The sequence below is a fragment of the Ambystoma mexicanum genome, chromosome 1q, assembly GCF_040938575.1.
Source record: "Ambystoma mexicanum isolate Mex_15411 chromosome 1q, UKY_AmexF1_1, whole genome shotgun sequence".
Taxonomy (NCBI): Eukaryota; Metazoa; Chordata; class Amphibia; order Caudata; family Ambystomatidae; genus Ambystoma; species Ambystoma mexicanum.
The window spans coordinates 855,374,948-855,400,802 of NC_090922.1; the positions used below are offsets into that span (position 1 = coordinate 855,374,948).

At 44.4% G+C, this 25,855-nt stretch overlaps 1 protein-coding gene across 1 annotated transcript in view; it reads left to right on the top strand.

Annotated features, from left to right (window-relative positions):
• KCNT2 (potassium sodium-activated channel subfamily T member 2) overlaps positions 1 to 25,855 on the top strand; it is a 2,640,974-nt gene that overhangs the window by 1,008,679 nt on the left and 1,606,440 nt on the right. Inside the window, exon 5 of the mRNA XM_069641505.1 lies at positions 16,468 to 16,516. Within this exon, the coding sequence (XP_069497606.1) occupies positions 16,468 to 16,516 (49 nt within the window). The remainder of the gene's footprint in view (positions 1 to 16,467; positions 16,517 to 25,855) is intronic.

A 25,855-nucleotide genomic window follows, 5' to 3' on the forward strand; every position in this document is an offset into this window, starting at 1 on the left:
AGAGCTTCAGTGCGGCTTGATTCACAGCGTTTGAGTCACGTGAGTGTGAGCAAGCGAGGTCCCCTTCTCTAACCTGACGAGGACCGCGGCGTCACTCAGCTCCTCCAGCCGCAGCCAGCTTTCAGTATTTTGGTCCAGAGGTCCAGAGGAGTTCAGAGCCCAGAGCCCAGAGGATGGGAGCGGCGCGGCATGGACCGGAGGACTTGAGGTGCCCAGAGGAGCAAAGGCCGCACAAGCTGCGCGGACTGTGGGTGGAACCTTGGGAAGTCCGGTAGCATCTGTTCCTTAGTTCCGGACCGCATCCTGGGGAATTTTCCCTGTGTAAAGGTAATCTCTGTGGCTCGGCCATTTGCCGTTAGTTGTTCTGATTGTTATTGCTGGTTATCATCTTGCCACGACGTCCGTAGTCTACAGCCACTCCTGAGTAGAGGAGAGAGGCGAGAGGAGAGAGGGAGTGAGGGTGAGGGTGAGTGGGATGCTGTGCTTACCAGATAGGAATCTGGATAGGGGGGAATAAAGTCCTTGGTAGCCCACTCTAGCCCACTGTAACGAGGCAGGGCACTGCATTGCATGGTGGTAGGAAGGTTATTGGTGAAATCTTGGGCCAGGTCCTACCACTAGGTGCTATCAACACAGTCTCTATTAACTCCTACTAACTTTGCTTCTAACTTTGCCTGTTTGTTGACATGGACTCTATTCCATGTTTGCCAGTCCCAAATATAATGGAGCCACAGGACAGGTCAGTTTGTGATCTCTACCCTAATGTGGACATTACACGCAAAACTATGTTTCCTGACAATATCCTGCAACACCCGGAGGAAACGGTTGAGGGGTCGGCTGGAGGAGGGTGCCCCTCGCAACGGGGGGCAGATTCGTCGCTCACCCCTGGGCCTCCCACTGGATCGTCCAACAACGAGCCTGGGGTTGGAGCAGCATTCATGGATGCACTGGGTGTTGGCAGAGAAGAGTCTGTTGAGGAGCCTCAAGGGGAATTCATTTGTGCAGCCCCTTCAACGATGTCAGACCCGAGTTGCTCATCTCTACTGAGTAATGAGTCAAACTCGTTCAATGGGGACCAGATGGCTAAATCCTGGCCAAACAATCTAGGCAATGCTGATCTATTTGTTTTTGGTACAGGAAATCGGAAAAACATCTCTAAAGCCCAACAGCAACGGTCAAATCAGGACTGGAAACCTTTTGGCATCACCCCTGTGGTGGGCCTAAATAATTCAGCTGTGCTTAAGGTTAACCAGCCCTACAAGGTTAACCATCGGCTGGAGTCCTTAGATCCATCTTTTCCTCACCCGACCTTTGGCTCACTTGATAATCGGGGGGAAATACTTAAGGTCCAGGGGTTAAAAGGAGAGTCACTGTCAAATGAGGGGGGTCCTCACTTCCAAGTGGACAGCAACTGTCATGTGGGTCGCCTAGGTTTCATAAAGGGGTTTTTACGCAGCAGGCTCCTTTCCCCAGTAAACGCTTTAGAAGGCAACTTTCTCCTACGGATGAAGACCTCTTGACAGTTCTGGATACCACCCAGGTGGAGGAAGAGCCAAAAAAGGACCCCCCACATAGATTCTAAAATGATTACAGCTTTTGTGCTTGTTATGGCTCCCTTCATGAAACTAATTGAATCTCAAAATGACCAACTCTGCGACCACACGACTACATTACTATGCTGCATTCTAAAATGATTTTCGTAGAAGGGTTCATCTCGGCACTCCCAACTCAATCTGGACAAAAATGCGGATCAGACAGTACACATTTTGAAGAGCATTATTGAGCCGATTATCAAGGAAAAAGAAAAGAGAAGATCAGAGAGGTTGAGCTCACAATCAGTGGGAGTGGGTGGATCCCTTTCGGGTGTGGCAAATCCGGTAGAGGTATCTCTACGGATGTCACTGTTACGAGGAAAGGCTCCCCTACACAAACCAAATGGACAAATCAACAAGCACTGATATCTGCACCATAGCCGACAGTGCTATGGAAAAGTTGGGCTGTTCTTCAAAAGATGTAAGCACATCAGCGACCGACGGGGCCACGACCCTGTTTTCAGGCCAAGTTAAACCATCAGGAGGGTGTACCCAAAAAAAGAATGTTAAACTATTTGACTTGTTTACAAAACCACGGATCGACCTGCTTCCATCGGACGCTGAAAAATTTGTAGTAAACAAAAACGGCACGAGGAACTATGAAAAATCCCAAATCTTGTCAATAAAACAAACAGCCTGTGTCAATACAAATTCAATGACCGGCCTTACTCGTACTACAGCTACAAAAAGATTATCATTACCTAGAAACCTGGTGCCTCCAGATAAACCGTCCATCTTTGAGAGATCTACAAAGAAACCAGGCGCAGACGACTTTACAAAATCCACAAATGCGACACTAGACGCAGTTGATGAAGATACATCCACTGAGAAGGAGAGTGATAGTGTGGAAATTTCCCTTATGGATCTATTGGTGTATACGGAAACAAACGTCTCTTGGGCAGAGGAGGTGGGGTCCGCTTCATCAGAAATTGATAGCTCTATGGAGGATGATGACCCGCACGAAACTGTCAAGGTTAAAGGTATTGAGTGGAAGCTCGATGTGGTCAACCTAAAGTCAAAAAACGGTGGTGGCAGCCCCGCCGTAAACATCAATCTCTTACCAGTTAACCGGAAACCTTCAGGTGGTGAATCCACTAAGAAATGTATGTGGAAGTCCAAAGTCCACCCTTCGAGGGTTAACTTGGTGCCTACCTCAGCACAAGACATGGAGATTACCCATACTATTAGACCCTTGGGTTTCAGGACTCTGGAAAGCAAGAGAATCCAACTGGCCCTTAAGCTCACCGAAAACGAAAAAAATATCAGTGCTCAAAAAGAACTTCAAAATGGTCCTAGAAGATCAGTGTCCTGGGTTGAGCAAACATCGGTGGAGCCGCGCTCTGGGCCCAAAATTCAAATTGAAGAAAAGGGCCCGAAACCAAGGCTGTTAGGGGAAAAAGCAGATTATTATTGGAGAGAATCCTGGGCTATGAAGACAATCTCACCATGAATCGTGCCAATGTCATTAGACTCCTCCATCCAGTCGACTCTCTCGTGCAATTAAAATCAAGGGACATTGAATTGATTGAATTCCACAATGAGCTGCGACATGACAGCGTTGTACTGCACCTGGGTGAGCACTCCATTAAATGTTTACTCTTAACAGAGGTGTTCAATCAACCAGCTCGTCCAGAGGGATAACATTTATGAGCTGGAACACAAGGGGGTTCTCGCACTTGTTTGGAAATCAAGCTCTGGATCTGTCCAAATAGGAGTTATCTTGTCTTCAGGAGACATGGTTATGGGACCTTCCATTACTAGATGCGTTTGAACTTCATATAAATTCATCCCTGAAGGGATCCAAAGGTAGACCCAGCTGAGGCTTATTACTTGGTATCAAACGGTCATGTGGTCTAACGGTGGTCTCCTCAGTAAACTAAAACCCATGGATACAGTGAAATCATCCATAAGCAAATTGGATAACTCACTGGACTGGAGGCTTCTTATCTGTAATGTCTATTGGGGCCCTTCTGAAAGACACAATGACAACTTCAAGGAAGTACTCCTAAAAGCAATTGATGATGAAAGAATCCAGTGTCCTAACTTGGAGGTCCTCCTCTGTGGGGACCTCAACATGGAATGTTTCAACAAAAAGGGGTGTAAAATGGAGGTTCTCCCCTTGCTCTGCACTAAAAACATGGCAAGGGGAATGGACCTCGAAAAAGAGCTCCTAGGAAGAAACATCTTCATGGTAAATGGCAGTCTGAGGGGCGATAAACCCGCTGCCAAGACTTGGAAGCATGTGAATCAGGCCAGTACGCTGGACTATATTTTTGTCACAGAAGGCTTAATGGGGAAATTAAAATCCCTGGCAGTTGTCCCCTCGTTCCTGAGTGATCACAACATTCTAGAACTCGATAGTGAGGTCTGGGACAGAAACGTCCACACGCCGGACCAACACCTTCCTGATCACTATCTTGAATTGGGTGCAGGAGGAAATAGACTGCGAATAAACAGAAAAGACACGGGTCATTATTGGACTCCTTAATGAGTTTAAAATCAGGAGATTACGAACCAAGAATTAACATCATCGAATATACAAAAGTACTCATGGACTTCCGCACAAAGGAGTCAGGAAATGGAAGCCTTACTACCTACAGGCACGCTTACGATGACCAAATAAAAGCCCGAAAAAAGGTTGTTGCAAGGGCAAGGAGGCGCTTTAAAAAATCAAAATCATCTGGTGATTTAGCATTGCTCAAGAAAACCAGAAATAGTTACAAAAACTGGCTCATCCAGCACAAACACTCTATACTCCAACAAGACAGTGAGAAGATGTTAAACTTAGTTACAACAAGAAACATCTCTGGCATCTGGAAATTAATAAACGATACAAGTACCCCGTGGATTCGAAAACTGTAAATCCAGTGTCAAGCACGGACTGGGAGGAACACTTCCAGAAACTATACTCTGAGAGGAGAGACTGTGCTGTACAAAAAACCCTTACATTGACGGCACCATGGGACCTAAAATTCGAGAAACAGGACATACTCAATCTCATTAATAACTCTAACTCCTCTAGGGCGGCAGGGCCTGACAGTCTCACCAATGACATTCTTAAGAGAGACCTGGAGAAATGGGCTATATTTATGAAAAACCTGTTTAATGTCATAAAGAGAGAAAAGAGGATTCCTCACTCTTGGACCAGGTCAATAATTGTGCCCATTTTCAAGAGGGGCGATAGGTCAGATCCAGTAAATTATAGACCTATCGCCCTCTTGGACGTGGTGGGAAAGCTATTTGCTGCAATAATCTTGAGACACCTGAATGAATGGAGTTGGTTGACCTACCATCAAGATCCTTGGCAGTCGGGATCTTGCAAAGGCATTGGAAAGACCTTGAATGTTTTAATCATTAACACACTAAAATGTATGGTCAAGGAAAAAAAATACAACTCATCTATATCGCTTCCATTGACCTTGAACAGGCATTTGACTTGGTGGATCATCAACTACTGTGGAAGAAACTGAGAAAGTGGGGCTGCCCAAATGACTTAAGAGAGCCCTTGGAGGCACTGCATAATGGGACAACTCTCAGAATCAGATTGGATAGAAACCGAACTCTTTCGAACAACATTGTCTCACAAAATGGGCTGAAACAGGGGTGCAGCTTGGATCCAGCAGTATTCTGCCTATTTATTTCTGATATGCACAAAGTCTTCAATGCTATAAGAAGTTTTCCACTGAAGATTGCGGAGACATCGGTGGGCAGGTTGCTGTTTGCGGATGACCTTCTATTGTTAGACCAGACTGCGATAGGTCTCCAGCGACAGCTAAAAGCACTGGAAACCTATACTCAGGCTAATGGTCTAAGAATCAATCCCAAAAAGTAGAAAATTCTGATATTAGGAACCAATAACAAACGTCAAGAAATTCAGGTGGTCCTTGTCTGGGGAAGCTGTTCCTGTGGTTTTGTCCATGATCTACCTTGGGATTTCACTAAACAACAGTATTAATGATGGTCTGGGCGTGGAGAAGCTAAGAAGCAAAGTCAAGAATTTGGCATCGCGAGCACTCTTGATCCATCAACACTACTGTTCATTTTCATGTCGCCCCATCATTGATTTCTATAAATTAAAAGTATCACCTATCCTGATTTACGCTGCTGAGGCGAATTTTATTTTGGCTCCCGAAGTCTGGCGTTTACTGGAAGGATTATTTTGGAAAAGAGTTTTGAGGCTTCTGACATCTTTACCCATTGAATGCGTCAGGAAAGAACTTGGGTTAACCTCTCTCTACTCTGCTATTGTTTGGAAATCTCTGACTCTATACAACAAATGCCTTGCTCCTCTGGAAAGAAGTGGCTTTTTGACTATCAACGAAGCGTTGTCCACTAAACAGGTTCCAGTCCTAAATACATGGCAGAAAACTTGCAAGTGCATCTTGGACAATATTGCCCAAACACTAAATCAGTTAGAGGCTAACCCATCCAAGGTGAAGAAAAAACTCCTTGACTGGGACTGGATCTCGACCCAGGACAAGCTTAATTCGTTCAAGTCCCTGTTGTTGGTTCGGGATGACTATTATTGTAGAGGCACAGTGCTTCCCTACTTAGACAGATTTCCTTCTCCCAAAGAAAGGCACCAATTTCTGAGATTCCGCCTGAACCTCTACCCCACAAGAGAAGTGACGGGAAGAAAGACCAAAAACAGGGATGATCGGACTTTGTTATGCCGTTGCTGTGGTCAGGAGACCGAAACGTTATACCATCTGATAATGAGCCATATTTCATTAACACTTCTCAGAGAAAAATGGTTGGCTAAACACTTTGACAATTTTAAATTTAAACAGCCCCTAGAGAGGTGGTCTATGTTAAGATGGGGAGGAAAAGTATCTCTGACTTCGGCACTGTTGAATTTTGTGAGAGAATTATTTTTTAGCTTTAGCTTTGGACACTTAGACCCTCTATGGCCTATGAACTCAATTTTGTACATAGAGGTCCAGTGCTTTCGTTTTTTAATACTGCTTTGTCTGAACAATGGTGATTTATTTTCCTTTTTTTAATACTTTTTCTCCCCTTTAGAGTTGGGTTATTTTTTGTTTTGTTTTTTTTCTTTATTATTGACTTATTCTTCTTTTTTTGTGTGCATTTAAAGTTTTTGGGGAAACTAATTGATGCAATAAAATAAAATTAAAAAAAATACTCAGTCAGTTTGATAGAAAAACAGGGATTGGCTGTGTCCCAATCTGTAAACTTGCATCCTTTCGTAGAAACACTTATGTCATCCCCTAACGTAAGTGGCGTTTCGGCAGTAATGTGGATAAAGATCCTCATGGCCGCCTTCTCAGGGCATTGAATAGAAGACCCTGTAAATGAAAAGCAAAAAAATGGGGTCTAATTGGATTTTCTGACATATGTACGTAATCCCAAAAATGAATTGGAGCAAACAAAAAATACACATTTTCGGAAAATGTTTTGGGTAATGGCAACTGTCCCCATCACTTCCTCCGTGGTAACCAAAATACATTTGAAGGGACTTACCACAAGAAAGTTTGGAGGGGGAGGATTGAGGCTTCTCCTAAATCCACCCTCACACCAAAAACACACCAAATGTCGAGAGCAACATGTCCGTCCGAATTGTATGTTTTATGCAGAAGCTCAAGCCTATCCTGTAAAGGAAAATGAGCTTTGGTGATCTTGATGTTGGCTTGATTTGTGCGGTAGCACTATATGACAAAGTCATGTTGATTATAAGCAAAATTAAAAGTGAAAGTGGAGTTCACAGGCACCGGGGGCGAACTGGTGGACAACGTTAGTCAAAGTGAAGGTAAAAATAAAAATGAAAGTAAAAAGGTCACCTTTTTTCGCTGCCTGCCAAGCCTGTGGTGTGCAGTGAAAAACGAGCGGTCTGGCGTACTCCAGCTCGCGTTGTGCTAACATGCAATTATTAAATGGTGTGCCGTCAATTAATGTTTACTGAAAAGGAGAAAACCGAGTGGCACGGGGCCAGAGAGACCATATTAGACACATCTGCAGGTGGGGGCCTATGTGCCGTTATTACATGAATTGCGTGCAGTTACCTATCTCGCCAGGAGTATGTTGCATGGCACAGCGAGATCAGATAAAAGAGGGGCCGCAGACGAGCTCTGCTATAGAGCGAGTCGATCCAAAAGTTTGCAGCAGTGTGAGTAAAGAAACGAGGACGCGCCAAGGGATTGTTAATGTAAAAGGCCTCGGCGAGGGGCGGATCTAGTCAGAGCCGAGCAATCGGTGCTCTGAGTTGTGGTACTGGTAAGTACCAGCCGAACACGCACCCAACCCTTTCCCCATGCCAACAGACAGGGCCAACCCTGCCGTCTCCATGTTACCATGCTCGCTAGCACTGGGCACATATCCGCGGTTACACATCGCTCTTCCCCAGAACAGGGCTTCCCTCCTCTTGCTGACTGACTAGCACTCCACGGGGACGCTACTCGACCATGCTGCGCCCTCACGCCACTCTGTAAACTTACGCATCCAGGACACAACCTGCCCCACGCCATATGGGCACATGCAACAACTCTCTATTCCCTGCACACACACCGGACATGGACTCTCTTGCACCCCATCTCTTGCTCGACAACTACGGCTCCACCTCTTGGTCCCTGCCCGTCGCACCAGGCACCGCCACTAGGGTGATCTACCCAATACCCAATGTTCCTTGCTGGCCCTTCTCAGGTGTCCCTCCACAGCACCCGACATCGCACTCCACCCGGCAAACCCAGAGGATTCTAAACTCATTGGCGCTCGCACTGGGTGCTTAACAACGTGCCCCTGGCACATCTCCAGCAGGGAATCCCCTGGACACACCTCCAGGCCCATCCACAGTGACCTGGCCTCAAACACCCATGCGGTTTAATCGTACCACCTGGGCCCAAATTGCCCATCCGCCTATCAGCCCAACACACACCGCAAGCACGGTAGTCGACCGGAGGCCCTCATCCCTCCCCACCTGCCCCCCGTCCCACGGCATGACCGATCCCCCACCTACCTACTATGAACATCTGCCCCTGAACACCAGGCTAACTGCCCCTAACATATCCTATCTTCTTGTTAATTCAGAAGCTAGCCAGCTATATACAGTCAGGACCCTACAGGCCCCTTTTCCATGGTAACCACACAATCAGACTACCTAAGAGTAAACCGCCAGCATGCCTGCCCCCATACTAACGCTTCCTCTTCTTTCTCCCCTCCTTGTGCAAAAACTCAATGCATCTACTGTTATATGATTCCTTGCTTTCTGTTCTTTACTTTTGTGTGTTGGTATCATGACCATATCACGCACCCAACTCACAATTCACGATCCACACACGGCTCACCACCAATTGTCTTGTATCCATCGGTAAATGTATAATATTATACCATGTATCATAACCAATGTACTGAACGTTCAATATGTAACTTGTTACTGAAAAACCAACACAAACATGTATTAATCTCAACAACTAAAATATGTACATCACTGTACTCTCCACGATACTTGGGAATACCCTCACCATCACATAATTGCACAGCCTTGAGAAAGATCCTAGGTCGAAACACGTGTTGGCACTCTAGACATGAAAAATGCATAATGGTTATATATGTATGTGTGCAATCATGTCTGCCAAGCCATGGCAAATATCGTAACTAAACCAACAAACCATTAAATCGACCAATCTGAAGCCAACAATGGAGTCCTGAATTATTGGAGACCAAACACAGGGCATTAACATACCATCTGGCCACCGCCTTATGCAGCGCCACGGTAACCGAGGTTCCATAACCTAACTTCCCCATCCTTTACCCCTGGGACTTCAGGAGCTCTGTCCCACTGGAACCCCAACTACAGGCAGCAGGAGCCAAACCAGAACAACAGAGAGAAACACAGATCAGCGCAGTGATCCACAGTTCATTTAAGCTCCTATTTTCTCAGATTGAATCTACAGACTGCCTCTCTGCTTATCTGCAAATTCCCAGATCTCTTTTGCACCTGCTGTACAACATATTTACGAGAGGGGGAGAAAGAGAGAGAGTGGGAGAGAGAGTGGGAGAGGGAGAGAGAGAGAGAGAGAGAGAGAGAGAGGAGAGAGAGAGAGAGAGAGAGAGAGCGAGAGAGAGATACATGTATATAAGAGAGAGAGATTTTAAAAAGTGAAATGGGATCTTTCTGCATAGGCCAATGGTTGGAATGCAGAGAGGAGACCACATTATTCCGTCTTTTTCAGTCTTTTCTATGCTTGTATAAAACTTCTAATACACTGTTATTGCTTTCAGGCCTGTCATGCCACTTTCATGCCTTGCTATGCTATGTTATCATCTGATACGTGTGGCTTCAATATTGTCTGTTCCCCTCATCAACCTGCCCATCGAGGTAATGAATGACTATTCCCAACACTGAAAATGTACATTTCAACGCACAATACACATACAAACTAAGACACCCACATATGGCAATGGAACACTCCTCCCAACAGACATCAACCAAATGAACATTACTTCTCTGAAAACAACTTTCATATCACAGCTCCGGCCGCCAGTGTATCCTTTCTCCACAGGCACATAAGGCTTCCCCAGACAAAATAAACCATATGTTCTAAACATAGAACACCTAGAATTGGATCCACGTCCAGGGAATAGGACACTTCTGGTCTGCATGCATCATTGTTAGAGCAAAGCTAGGCTGCACATTTCCCTCTCACTGATATTCTATGCTCTTTCACATCTGCCATATTGTCTGGACACTATGCATATGGTAGCGATGCACAGTTTAAATCCTAGTAACACGAGGTACATAATGTAAATGTTTTAAACCAGCAATGATGTTTTTGCTCATTGCACAACCATTTGCCTTTTCCAGCATACATTTTCAGAGTTGCTTTGTTCTTGGTTGTTATTACACATCCTACACAAAATATATTCATGTGAGTGCATATGTATGAAGGGGATATGCTAATTTGTCCAATCTCACCAAATGTCATCCATCAAGACTAATATGTATTAATTCAGAAACATTATTGTCATTAACTATTTTTCCTCTTGAATGACAGAAAGCTATTGCCAGCTAACCTTATTGTAATTAGCTCAGCTGTGTAACCAATGCTGCTATTGCTCTCCTGATTATGGCCTGTGTGACTTCAGCTCCTGCATAATGTAAAATCACAAGAGAGGACCGGAATGGATCTTTGAAGGAGTTCCTTGTCAGAAGGGGGGTGAGGACTTTAGGACTTTGCCAGTTCAGATCTATAAGTTATGGTGGCCCGAGACCCCCAAGACCCCAGACACAAACTTTAAATACACAGACCAGCCCAAGGTCCCTGGCCATAAACCTATAAAATAATCACCCAACAGGAAGATGAGAAAGTAGGGACAGGCTGCACCCACCATTGGGTCATGTGATCTGTGCTGCAAGGTGCCAGTGGAGAAGGTGACAAATGTAAGCCACGGGAGGGAAAGCTGTGGAGGCCCGACGTGTCTGGGAAAGGAGCAGGAGTTTATGTAGTTATAAGAATGTGTCACAACATCGAAAGTAGCCACCTCGCTCATGTCCTTGGTACCAAGTGCAAGGTAGAGCGATGAAATAATGATTTGTGTAACCCAAATGCCAATCACAGTCTTCTTATCCGATGATGACAGAAGAAGATTCCCACGTCTAATAAGACGGACAGAAGATGCTGGGCATTCCCCTGGTATCCCGTATAAAGCAGGTTAAATGTGTATAGTGTCAGGATCTGCGTGTTTTTTCCATCACGGAAAAGTCAGTGATGGAAAAGTTTGTATGGGAAATGTATGCACCCACAAAGGTTCGTACATTTCCCATGCGAAAAAACACTGCAAATTACTACATAACCACACCCTGACCCACACCCACAACACACCTGCGACAACCCCCCCACCCAAACCCTCAACACACCCCCACCCACACCCCCAACATAAACAAACTCTACTTACCTTTTCTTCACGCTGTCCCTGCGGCGCCAGTTCCCTTTCACTTCCGAGATCGGGAACCGGCGCCGCAGGGTCCTTTTCTTCTTTTTTTACGGGCAGCTGCAGGGTTTCTGTAAAGTATAGTGAGCGGGGTGTTGAGGGGGACACCCCCGCGGCCCCTGTTGTTTTTTTTTTCTCAGGTGTGCTATGCGGCTGTCCACCGCAACACCCCGCTCACTATACCACACAGTATAGTGAGCAGGGTGTTGCGGGGGACACCCCCCAAGCCTCCATTTTTTTACCTACAATGCATGCCACCAAAGGTTCGAACTGTTGTTCGGACCCTTGGTGGTATGCATTTTCAGACTTTTTGTCAGACCTTTTTCCTGTCCGATCACACAATTCCTAGGGTCACACCAAATAGCTACCTGGATTTGTAACCTATGTGATGTATGTCATTCGTGATGCTGTGTAACCTTAAAACCCATTGCTCATGCTGTTTTTGTCAGAGCGTTACATGGCAGTAGAGTTGCTGGCAAGTACTTGTAATTTTTGAGAATAAACCTTGTTCTCCTTGCAAGAGGTGTGCTCAGCCTTTTTCCCCAGTGGGTTGTATTTTTTCTGTTGTGAGCGTTGGGGGTTACTCTACAGTTTTCTGAAAGCAAAGCTAATATGCGTACTGCTTCTATTTTTATTACTATTCCTTTCTAAACCATTGACCTTCACAGATGTAGCCTTGTAGCATCAGGGCTGTCGGACTGCAGTCTTGAAGTGGTTAGGGGTTATGGAGTAGTGTGGTCTGACATTACATACACATTCATTTGGATTCAGCCAAAATTACTGAATCCAATGTACCTATCACACCAAAAAGACCTAATATACATACCGGAGAAAGTTTGAACCACCAAAAATTCGACTGTGGTATGTATATTCGGTCTTTTGGTTGGGTAGGTAAAACAAATGCTGCAGCTGACCCGACCAATAAAAAAGGCTGCAGCAGTGTCCCCCGCAACACCCCGCTCACTATACTATAGAGTATAGTGAGCGGTGGTTCTGGGGACACCACTGCAGCTGACCCAGTCAAAAGAAGAAAAAAAAGGACCCTGTGGCGCCGGTTCCTGATCACGGAAGTGAAAGGGAACCAGCATTGCAGGGACACAGCACGTCGTGATGAAAGATAAGTAGGAGAGTGGGGGTGTGTTGGGGGTGTGGGTGGGGGTGGGGGTGTGGGCAGGGGTTATTGATGGTATGGATTTGAGGTTGTTTTTCTAGGGATGTCCACATGAGAAATGTACGAAAATGTATGTATAACGTTCATTTCTCATGCAGTCATTTCCATCACGGACATGTCTGCTGCCGTAAAACAGCCCCAATTCATTCATTTAATTCATGAGTTGCAAACTGATATGGATTTAAAAATCGTGTGATCAAATGCATAACACAGCAGCATAGAGAGCGAGCACTAAACATCTGACTTCAGCCCACCCTAGCAATGCCTCTGATAGTTGCGTTGGTTGGGTGCTTGTTTATGTCGCTCAGATGATAGTTCTCGATGCATGTTAGACCTAGAAGTGATATGAGCAGATGTGAGTCTTTGGTTTAGAACATGTGCGTGTGTGGTGGGTGAAGTTGGAGGCCCTTGTCTAATTGAATACAAATTTGGGGTCTGCATTGCATCTCTGCCATTGCATATGGGGTCTATCCCTTCACCAGTGTTTGCCAGCACACTAGTGAAGAACCAAAAGAGATGTGTTGTTAGTGCTGTATGCCCATAACATGTTAGTAATGCATTACACTATGTGAAAATGCAATAATTTGACTGGTTTTCGGAATAATGTAAAGAGATGTCACTTTGCCAATTAGGTAGATTCCTGTGTGCTTGGAGGGCTGTGATTAGGAACTCACTGTGTAAAGTTGTGATGTCTTCACCATTCCACTTTGTTAATTTTCTCTAGTTCTGAATTCATTGAAGTTAAAGGATATCATGAGGTATCAGGTTACCAAAAAAACAAGCAAGCTGTTGTAGTGTGTGTGTACGCATCCATTTAGTGACCTTGCAGAGTAAGCCTGGGTGACTTGCTTGTAGCCCTATTAGCCCTATAAGCCTGATAAGCTGTATTAAACTCATGTAATATTGCACAATTGTGCCTGTGTACTATTGCATTAGTAGCCTGGTACAAACCTACATTCGTATCAATTGTGCTAAACATTTACTTCTATATAAATCTCATCCAATTGACCGGTTTACCACTGGGAGGGCCTTGTGTGGTCGATATCTGTACATTTCAACAGAAGGTCTATTATCTGTGCTTGAACCTCTTGGAGATGTTGGATCTGCCTGCCACCCCCTATTCACCGCCAGTGTGCTGGAAGAAAAATGTCTTTCCCGGCCATGCCAAAGTTAGCACTTTAGTCATGGTTGTTTGTTGGGCTGGGGTGAGGTGGTTTTGCAGTTTGTAAAGACATACATTGTCTGTTAATGATTCTGTCATTGAATGGCCATTGTAAATATGAGTATAGCTGTTCTCTCTTCCACACCTCACCCCCAGCAGTGGCATGTTTTTCTGCTCGACTGTCCTTTCTGTGTTTTACTGTTTTACTTTTTCCTTGAAGCTCGGTGTTATTGAGTCTTCCTGAATTGGATCACTATGTTATATCAGTTCTCTTGTATATGATGGTTCCTGTAACGTATCAGTATTTTGTTTCTCAGTCGTTGTTAGTTGCATTTCCAATGTTACAGATTAGTGGAAGCTTTCTGAGACATGTCAGACTCTTCTCCATTGTTGTTGCTGCCCCTTGCCTCATGTAGTAGAATTTTAGGTGGTGCACATTTTCCTTTGTCAAAATCCTCATTATGACACTCTTTACTTTCTCTTCATACCTTCTCCGATACGTTGACACTGTTTGGTTTCTTCCCCAATGGGTTCTTCTCCAACAGGATCTTGTTCCATAAACCTTCCCCTCGATATAGAGTCTGCTCTATGGCTGGTGTTTGAGTCCTCTACCCCTGCGCTTCTAGGTATCCATTGAAGCTGGTGCTCCATTGTCCGTCTGACGTAACCATCATTGTCAATAATGCAGTTGTCGTGCTACCCTGTGGGGCATGCTAGAAACATGTCTTTCTCATCTTCATGTTGGTTCCTGATTTTAGTGCACCTCTCTAGCAAATCCTGTTTCCAGCTCTCCTACGTAGACCACTTCCTCTTTACAATTGTGAGGAAGTTAATCAATGGACATCAATGCACAGTAAACATTCTCAAAGACGCTTTATGTGCATGCACATGTTCTTTATTTCTTAGTTTTACTTCTCATCTCAGGGAATAGGTGCCCTCTTTAATGTGTATACTTGCTCTGTCACTTTCCACTCGTGAAGCTTCCTTCATACTCTCTGTGAGGATTTGCCACCTGACAAAGGTGTAGAATTCCTAGCTTTTTCTATTTGTATTAATTAAAATAATTATTTGGGTAATTCCATCTGTTGAACTAGCTCACTGTCACATCATACCAAGTGGAACCCTTCACCTTTTTGGCTCCAACAGCCTGCTCTCTGCTGTGAACCAAACTCAAACCGCTGCCTCTTCGAACCCTGCATCAGAGTACTAAGGTCACTGCATCGAATCGACAGACCTTGACTCAAACAACAAGTGCATCATGTCACATGCTGACACTTACCAGCAGTTATCCACTTCTGAATCCACCTCGACTCCCGAGACAAAACCAGTGAGCCATCAATATGACCCGGACACTAAATTCTAACTGCATCGAGCTCCCGATTCAAACCAACTAGATGCCTGTTCACTGTAAGACCAAGGCGACTTGCCATACCTGAACTTGGTTTGACCTGCACCCCAGCACAGCTCAAAACACAGTTAGGTACTGATGAACTGCCTAAGAACAGAAGAAAGGTATTAGTGAGCCATAACTGCCCACTGGTCCATCGTTGGGTCTTAGAGACTGTTTAGGTGACATTTGCATCTTCTCCACTGAACAACATATCCTTTTAAATTCATTGGTTGCTTGCTGCCTTTTTCACCCTGTTTTCATTACCCAGAGTGCTGCATCTTTCTATCTTTATAGATTTCGTGTTCTCTCTTGCAGGGGTGGGCGTTGATAGTGTTTTTAATAGTTATTTGTCCGTGTGTGTTTAATTCAAGTCTATATATTTTGATAGAACCGGGATTGGACATTCCTTTATTTTCGACTGTTATACTTTGCTGTTTGTGTCACTACTGGATTAATGAACACACCCCTTCTGAGAGTAGAGCCTTACCTCGTAACCACAAATTGCGAAGGAGGTATTTCTTTTGGCTGCTTCTATTTTACCTTCATGATCGGGATCACCATTGGTTTGTAGGAGTGTGAGGGCTGACCAGGCGGTTTAACTACTGCTAATCTTTATACTCCTGCAAAGCAGTAGAGATTTCGTCACACCATCCCTCATGCTGTCCAGACCACGTCAGCCTTATGCCTCTGGCAAGTGATAGCAGATGAAGGACCATATTTGATATATTTCTGGTTCGAAGCCAAAAGAGATGCAGCGTAAGAGTAACATTTCCTCGACTCATTCATATCATTGGTCAGTCTTTCACCCAGCCAATTGATTTTCTGAAAGTTGTGCTAAAAAGTTTAAAAGCATTGCCCATTACGTATTTAGCTCAAATAGAACCTCGGTTTATATAAGTCACTACCGACGTGTTCTTACACAACTTTACACTCACTGTGTGGTTCTGGTTTAGACATCCGATGTTGACAACGTGTTGGGACATGTTTGTTTGTAAATTTTAAGACATGTGAGATAGCTCTCTGTACCACTGTTCAGGGTCGTGGTTTCCTGACAACAAACCATCCTTTGTGTGCTTTGTGGAGGATGACGGCTTGCAGTGTGCAATGTGTTATTAAACCAATCTCGTAACTGTTTCTGAAATGCATCTGGTTTTGAAAGACTATGTAATGATTGTATGAATTCTCACACGATGTCTGTACTCAACAGGTCTCCAATTATATTCGTGAACAGAAGTTTACCGTTGTGGGGATTGCAGGTAATTGTTTGTTTCTGAATATTTTTTTGAATGTATTAATTCATGACATAATAGATGCAGTGAAAAAAGACACTTGTTTTCTTAGTGAAAGTTTGGATGTGACATGAAGGTTATGAAATTACAAACACCACTTCTTAAGTTCTTAAGAGACGTACTACACGACTTTAAGATCTCACCCAAATAAAAGGATTCTCACGTGTGTCTTCAAGATGATAAGTCCACATGTTTACCCTGAACTTTCATTTGGAAATTAACAACTTGATTAACTCCCACCAAGGTTTTTTGGGCCTGAAGATGACTCGGAAAACGGACTTGTATGTAATATCTGTTAAAAATATCCTTGTAAGTTAAAATACATGCAGGTACTTGTAGGCCCATATTTTAAATTAGCAAAATAAAATTACAAAATCCAGCATGCAATGCGTATACCTGAACTGCTGAAGGTGTCACGCTTGACATGGGGGGCCACTTGGCAGCTATATTAGCAGAGCTCTTAGGTTTTGCCATGCCTTACGTGAGATCATTAATTCCAGTTGCTTTCCCTTTGTATTTTGGGACTTACCGTATTTTGTTTCCCATTTTAAATTTAGGAAACTACACGTCCCAGAATCCTAAGAAAACACAGGACTGGATGACTTTCGAACGCATGGTGAAACTTAAGAGCTCTGTGTTGGCTGTGAGAACTTTTACTATCTCGAATGACCAATGTATATATGTCCTAAATAGGATTCATTGTCATTCATTAGCATTGTTCCTAGAAACGAGTGATCTCCAACAAAATTGTTGGTTTCCCACGGATAATAAGGAAAATATTTTAGACTGGATCATCAGCCCCTTGGAAATCAAATTAAATATTATAAACAAGTTATTTGGTCAGACCATTCCCTCTTGGCATTTTCTTTGATGAAAATGAAAATTGTGTCTCAATGACAAGCGAAGAAACGTGATCTAAAGTTAATCAATCAAACATCGCTGACTATGTTCTTGGAAAAGGTGAACATTGGTAACAAAGGGACAGGGAGGATCGATGAGGTGTTCAGGAAGTTTAGCTATGATTTGAATTTGAATAGTTGTATAGTTGTTATTGCCCCAATTCAGCTGAAACCTCTGCGGACCAAAAATATCAGCCTTCTTGTTCTCTGAGATGTTAAATGGTAATACAAAATCAACCTGTTGCCTCGAACAGAGGTGGTGGTTTGCCACCTCTGTTGAAAAAAACCAAAAAAACAGTTACAATGATTTTATCTGGAATATGCACATAAAATAGTAGATGCCAAACATTCTTATTACAATCTTGGTTTCGAATCTGCAGCATATCAACCAAGGGCATTTTTTGCCCTGGTTAAAGTAATGAAGAACCCCCTTCCAATGCTACAAACAGGTAATGTCATAGCGGAATGTTGAAAATGTGCTTTGTTCTTCTCAGAGAACATTCTAACATTTCGGAATTAAATTCCCAAACTATTCTCAAGATCATGCAGGCTCAGCTGTTAAGCAAACTGTTATTGGGATTCAGTTATACTTCCTGATGATATCAAAGTTAAGACTCTGATGAGAAAGATCATAGCCACATTTTTCTGTGAAGATGTTTGCCCAGCATCTAAGATAAAAGAACATTTCTCAATCTTTCTTCCATATCACAAACATCTGGTTCATTTATCTCTTGAGTTGGGCTGCTTCACGGACTCTGAACGTCGGTCACGTGACTCCTTTATGATTGATATGATTGGTTATTTATAACGCGCTTAATACCCAGAGGTTTCTAAGTTCGGTCCCGGGATTGAACATGTGCTGCTCAGAGTCGTTTTGCTTCCAAGGCGAGTGTGTTGCCCCTGAGCTATCCTCCCTTTGTTAATAAAAGGTTAACCTGGATATCTAAGACATGACCAATTATCAACCAATTGCCGCCCTGACATTTGTAGGTAAATTCATTGAGAATATTTTATATCACCAGCTGATGAAGTGGTCTCCATTCAGAACCTCTGAGCCTGCTCCAATCATGTTTTGCTTCAGGATGTAGTACAGAAACTGCAACACTACACATCTTTTATGACGTGTATCCAATTGTGGGTGTCAGTGGTTCTTGTTTGCTTGTCCTATTGGACTTGGCTTCTGCATTTAACACCATTGATCAAAACAACCTACTTGATACTCTAGAGCAGCGAATGGGAATTGGAGGCCTTGTGTTGCAATGGTTTGATCCTTTCTGAATACCATGCAGTAGTTGGTGGTACTGGCTCAGATTCATTTTGGGCCTGTCAGCACCACTTTTGGGGTTCCCCAAATCTCAATTCTTGCACCTGTACTATTCGACCTCTATATGCAGCCTTTGGGGAACTTTATTGTGACATTTCATATAGACATGCACCAGTATGCTGACGACACTCAATTATATCTCAGAATTCCGTCAGATATATGCATTGGAAATTGCCTAGCTGAAATAGAATCTTGGATTTCGAAAAAAAATGTTTAAACTCAGGACAAGACATAATTTCTTCTTGTGTCTTGATCTGCTAATTAAGCAATTTCCATAAATAGGTTTCTACAGGCCAATAGCTCAGGCTTATAATCTGGCTTTTTCCCAGCAAGTTAAATCACTGGGATTTTTGTTAGTCTCCCAACTCACTTTGACACCACATATAGATGCCATAGTGAAATGAGAAAATGTTCACCTTCTTGCACTGTGGTCTGTAAAACCTTTTGTCATAACTCATCATTTCCGTATCCTAGTGCAATATCTTGTCTTATCCCATATAGATTACGAAAATGCTATTTTATGAGGAGCCCCACTGTCCTCGCTGGCACCGTTAAAAGCAGTAGTCAGTGCTGCATCCCGACCTTTGGTAGGAGCACGGAAATTTGACCATGTGACACTGATTCTAATTGACTTATACTGGCTACCTTTAGAGTCCAGAATTAGCTTTAAATTGCTATCCATTACATACAGGGCAATTCACTGGTCAACTCTTGTTTGACTGGCTGGGGAAGAACAATCTCTGTTGGCTCAAGGGGCCTCAGGAGTCGAGAGTTTCTTCATGTGGAAGTTGCAAAGCTCAAGTCCACCTTCTCCTTGAAGAGATCTTTTTCCGGAAAAAGCTATGTCAGCTGGGAATGCTCTTCCGAAGTATCTTCAGGTGAACACTGATTTTCTGACGCTCAGAAAGAATCTGAAATCCTGGAAATGGCCATCCATCTTTTAGATCATTAATCATATTGCTGATTTGTTTTTGTAAATGTAACCGATTCTGCCTGTAATGTTGAGTGTTCATCTTCCATGGCAAGTTATGTGTTACTTTTAGCAGTTAAATTTTGTTAAGGATTTCAATCAGGCGACGCACACCTTGGTCTCGGCCTAGTATGCAGCACACGACTGAAATGCTTATCTTTTTATTTTGATTCAATATTGGGATGGTACACCACTCATAGCATACCCCCTTTTGAAATACCCCGGGTCACAATGGATCATGCACCAGTCTGGTTGGTAAAATACAGCATTTATTTAAAAATTAAGAGAAATCATACACTTTTTAATATGGGGCAGCAATCACCAGTGGGGTGATAATAACAATGAGAATGTGAGCAATGCACTGGGTTTAACTTACTAGTGGAACATATACACAGCACAGCAGAATAGGAGCACTTGTGGTTTAGGTCAGATAGCACTTAAGTTAGAATTTCCCCATGCACTGTTCCCTCAACCTAAAAATAATCAATTCTGAGTGGATAAACAGAAGCAGCCGGTAATCAGGAATGACAAAGAGGAAACAGAATTAAAATCTGACCTTCCCTCCACAAATAAGAGAGGAAAACGGATTTTAAACTCTTGCAATGTTATAAAATGACACTCAGAAATGGACAAATAAATAATGAATGTGTGCTAAAAACCTGGAAGCAAATATAATTCCTTACTAAAGCCACAATGCAAATACACTAACAATCAGAAGGAATGGATTACAAAAAGCATACAGTTTGAAAGTGAGTGGCAGGGTTAAAACAGATTGCAGCAAAATGACACATTGGAAACTTTGCAAACTTTGCAATTACCGCCTAAAATTACCCAAACGGTTTTTAATAACAATGGGTGAAATACAGTAATTGTGGAGTGCGTTTTATTTGGTTGGGGTGTAACTATAGATCACAGGTACAATATGGAAGTGAAATTAGGTATCTAGCTGGTAAATCGAGTGAGATATGGAAGGTAGAGTGAGGTTCGTTTTTAGGAAAATAATGCAGTGAAAAGAGGTATCGGTTTTAAAATTGAAAGGCAAATCTTACTTAAACTAGATTTAATGGCTAAGAAAAGAGGAACACCACCCGTGAATATAAAAGTTACGCTGCAGTTGTAACCCTTCATGTACCCCTTTTCTTAAGGGAAGATTAATGTATTTAAACCCAATATCGATTTAGGACCTATGCAAGACAGAAATGAAAAGAAACGTGTCACTAACACTAGCAATCAAGGGCAGGGTTGCAAGAATGATTCTGACAGTTTGAACAAGTTATCGGGATAAGGATAAGATGACTTAAAGAGTGGGATGAGGACAAAGACAAGATAGGCTATGGGTTTAGATGGGGTGGCAATTGATACTCACAGTCCACTTTTTAGTTTTTGGATTTTGTACAGTCAACGGTTCTGGGCACTGCACGGCAGAGCGCCTGGCAAACAGCTGGGCAGATCTGGTCACCGGGTAGCACTTCTGGACTGGCAAACCTGGTAACTGAATACTACAGGTCAGCTGGATGGCACAGGTACCTCTGGATGCAGTTAGTGGGATCAGGATGCTTCCCCAAAACACCACAGCTTTCTCCTTTGGTTATTTGGGAATTTTATTGGGTTTTTTAGAATTTAGGCCTTGCTGGAGCAGGATCAGCAATGCTTGGGTTTTGCAGTGGGCTCTGGAGTAGGATCAGCAATGCTTTGGCCTTGTAGTTGGGAGCTGGAGTCTGGATGGATGAAACAGGAACAGGACGCTGGCGCAGGAAAATCAGGAAGAGTGTGTGCCTCTAGACTCTTGTCATTGACTCTTATTTATAATGCTTAGTGACATCATCAAAGTATATCACTGGGGCAGGGTTAACAAAACACGCCACTAAAAACGGGACTGGACAAGGGTGATAGTCTCCGCCTCGCTCTCAGCTGGTTGGATTTCAGGAAAATGATGTCAGATTTATGGTGTGAGTTTTACAATGTCCAACAACCTCCCACAGTTACTTTAACTAAAATCTGATTTTGTCAGGAGTGGCACTCTATTAAGAGTGGCACAGGACACCCAGAAAGGGTTTGGGTGGTTGTGCCAAATAAAGTGGACAGATAAGAACACACACAGTGGAAAGGAAAGAGAACGAAGAGTAAGCAAGAGTAGCAAGGGAAAAGATACAGAATGAATACCCTATTGGGGTGTATGCAGATATAGGAAAAGAGTATTCCACGAACCTTGGAAATACTCTAGCCTTCTGCACAGTTTGCTATAACAGAGGCCCACGCTGATTGCTCATGACTTGGAACAGCAGCTCTGGGTGTCTGTAATGTAGAAACAGGACAAGGGAAGGAGCAGAGGTTGACTGATGGGAACCAACAGACAAGCTCTGTACAAAAGGATCTACAAACAGTACAAGAGAAGATACTACAGACAAATCCAGTAAATGAGGTGATAGCAAACTAGCAGAAGGAAATGAAAGGAAAGTCGTGTAACAGGATAGGATAGCAGAGGACAGTAAGGAACAAGGTTGAGAGCTCAGAGGAGCAGGAAAGCAATGAGTAAGCCCACAGGGGTAGGACTGTAAGGTAGAACGCCCAGAGGAAAAGGGCTTAGGGCAGCAGAGTAAAGCAGACTGCACGGCAAGGATCCCATAAGGGCCGGGCAGTAAGGAGTGAACCCTGAGGGACAGGGCCGATGAACGTAGAAGGTAGCAGAGGACTGTAGAGAGCTTCTAGGCCGAGAACCCAGCGGAAAAGGTAGGTAGTAGGCAGCGAAGCGGGATAAGCTGCAAAGTAGGAAGGCCCAGAGGACAAGGGCTGTAGGTAGCCAGAGAGAGGTAGGCTGCAGAGCAGGGAGCCCCAGAGGACAAGGGCTGAAGGCAGCCGGAGTGAGGCAGGCTGCAGGGCAGGGAGCCCAGAGGACAAGGGCTGAGGCAGGAAAGCAGCAGAGCGTGATCAGCTGCAATGTAGAGGGTACGCAGGGCAAGGGCGGAGGCTGGAAGGCAGCAGAGCGTGATCGGCTGCAATGTGGAGAGCCCGGCAGGGAAAGGGCGGAGGCTGGAAGGCAGCAGAGCGTGATCGGCTGCAATGTGGAGAGCCCGGCAGGGCAAGGGCGAAGGCTGGAAGGCAGCAGAGCGTGATCCGCTGTAATGTGGAGAGCCCGGCAGGGCAAGGGCGGAGACTGGAAGACAGCAGAGCGTGATCCGCTGTAATGTAGAGAGCCCGGCAGGGCAAGGGCGAAGGCTGGAAGGCAGCAGAGCGTGATCCGCTGTAATGTGGAGAGCCCGGCAGGGCAAGGGCGAAGGCTGGAAGGCAGCAGAGCGTGATCCGCTGCAGTGTGGAGAGCCCGGCAGGGCAAGGGCGAAGGCTGGAAGGCAGCAGAGCGTGATCCACTGCAATGTGGAGAGCCCGGCAGGGCAAGGGCAGAGACTGGAAGGCAGCAGAGCGTGATCAGCTGCAGTGTGGAGAGCCCAGAGGATCAGGGCTGTGAGGCAGGGAGCCTGGAAGGCTATGGCTGGAGGCAGCAGGGTGGAGCAAGCAACAAGGCAGGGTCCAAGCAGGAGTGAAGGTAAGCAGCATACAAGATCCGTAGAAAGATGCAAAAGGTGGAGGAACAACTCTCAGATGCAAGAGGCCGAGCCACTTGCAGGCAGCAGCCTTTATACTGCCTAGCCCAGCACAGAGGCAGGCTAATTGGTTGCACCTGGCTAAATACACCTGCAGGCAATCGGCCACCTCCCTTTCTGTTCCTGGGCTGGTGGAAGCAGGGCAAGTCTCTAGGGCTTCTGGGGGGTGTAGTTCCATTGATAACCAATAGGAACAGCCAGGAATCAATGCTTGTAGCCAGGTGCATTATGGTATGCGTAGTTTGTTGAAAATAATAATTAAGCAGCAAAGTCTCGCAAATGGGAAATAAAGTTTCCAAAGTAAATATAGATAGATCCAAGAGTCTGTTATAAATAAAAGATAAACATATAGTCCAAATTGAGTGTAAATGGATGCGCCCATGGCGCAGGCATGACAGTATGCCCCTCTCCAGGGCCCTCTCCAGGCCCCTCTCCAGGTTCCCTGAAGACCGACCTATAGGAAGAATGTCTGTCACAACGTACAAGAGTCTTACTCCAAAAAGGCAAAACATGAAGCACCAGAAACGGGTTGCAAGGTGAGAGTCTTGAATGGCTGTAGAGAGTATCAAGGCGGTAGCAACTGGGTGTGTGGGTGTCATGAGAGAGCCAGCGGGCTGGAACGCACCTGAGACTGGTAGAGTAGAGTCTGGCAGTCTTAGTGCTATAGATACACCAGCAGAAACAACTGGAGCAGTAGTCTTAAAAGGAAAACCCTTCGCTGACCCTGCAATAGTTAGCATGGCGGATGTAGGTTCAGGAAGAGAAGGTGCTGAGGGATCAGGTTGTGTAGCAGAGGATTCTGCTGCAGCGAGCACAGCTGCGAAGGAAGTAGAAATCTGGGCATCGGGAGCATCAGAATTAGCAGTAGCTTCAGGAATCACAGTAGCTATAGCAACCTCAAGATTTGCAGCAGAGACTTGAGGAGTCTCAAATGTGGCAGGGAGTTTAGGAACCACAGCAGCAGGAAGATCATGGATTGCAGTTGGAAGTCCGGGTGCTGTAGCAGCTACAGATAGTTCAGGTGTTGCAACTACTGGTAGATCGGGTACCACAACCACTGGCGACTCAGGGGGTATCGAAGAAACTGAAGATGTTGATTGCTCAAGAGTGTTGTCTGATAGCACAGCCACACTTTGGCAAGCCCCGCTTGCCAACTCAGCATGCTCGGTGTGAACTGCGCCAGTCTCTTCAGCTGCCATTGTCATTTCAGAAGAGGTTGTAAGTGTGAGTACTGGACAATAGGCAAGGGTGAGGGCGGAACCATCCTTTGACTCAGAGGGATTTCCAATCAGAAGACCACCCTTGTTTTGTGGTGTAATGGCTGTGTGCGTGATTTGACCCACCGGAGGAGTTAATTCTTTTCTGTCAGTACAACAACCTGAGTTTCTGTGGCTGGAAGGTGAAAGAGCTGTGTCAGTCTTTAGAAGGGATACATATGCTATATTTAGGTCTTCCATCTGCTTGGTATAAGTCTGCATACTTTTCTGTATGGCAATTCAAGGCCTTATCATGTCGATCTCTAAAGATAAGATGTCAGGTGTTGGACATAGTGTCAGATGGTCTGGTGACTTGTGTCCCTTCATAAGATTCTTATAATGCAAATAAACAAAGTCATCATAGAGGTCTTCAGTCTTTCTTTTAAGGCGTAGGAGTTGTTCGTGTAGCAGGTAAGTATCATTAGTTTGATCTAAAGCTTCAGAAGCTGGTGTGGCAGAAAATTCGGTTGTAGCAATGGGAACACTGACCTTAGGGTTATTGTGGTTAGTAGATACTGTGGAAGCATTAAGACAACCGATGGTTAGTATAGGTCTTTTGTACCCAGGACCAGATGCACAAACCTCAGGATAATGACTGCCTTGTCCTGTCAAATAAGGGTTTCCAGCATTCTGGGGAGCTTGCCAAGCTGATCTTGCGCATATCACTCTGGCAACAGCGTATTCTGGTTTAGTGTCTCCCACAATGAGTGCTATATCCTTGGCTGTTGCGGTGTTAGAAGGCTTGTCAGAGGACGCAGGAGTGTTTTTCACTGTTTGGTTTAACAAGATCTGTAAGAATTCATTATCTTGCTGTAGCTCTGCAACAGATAAGGACTGCGGGTCATAGTCGCAGATGTCATAATAATTGTACATGGAAGAAGGGTCAGCTAGCCAGTGAGTATAGTACCGTGTTTGTAAATCTTTGTTTACTGAGGCGAGACTGTCCTTTAGACTAAGGTTCTTGTTTGCTGTCTTTAGGGAAACCATAGGTTTATGCAAAGGTTTCTTTACCCGAAAGGAAATCATCTTTGTTCTGTGTGTGCCTTTCCGGCCTATGGAACAAGAAATTTTTGGCTCTTGCATTCTGTCAGGAGTGGCACTCTATTAAGAGTGGCACAGGACACCCAGAAAGGGTTTGGGTGGTTGTGCCAAATAAAGTGGACAGATAAGAACACACACAGCGGAAAGGAAAGAGAACGAAGAGTAAGCAAGAGTAGCAAGGGAAAAGATACAGAATGAATACCCTCTTGGGGTGTAT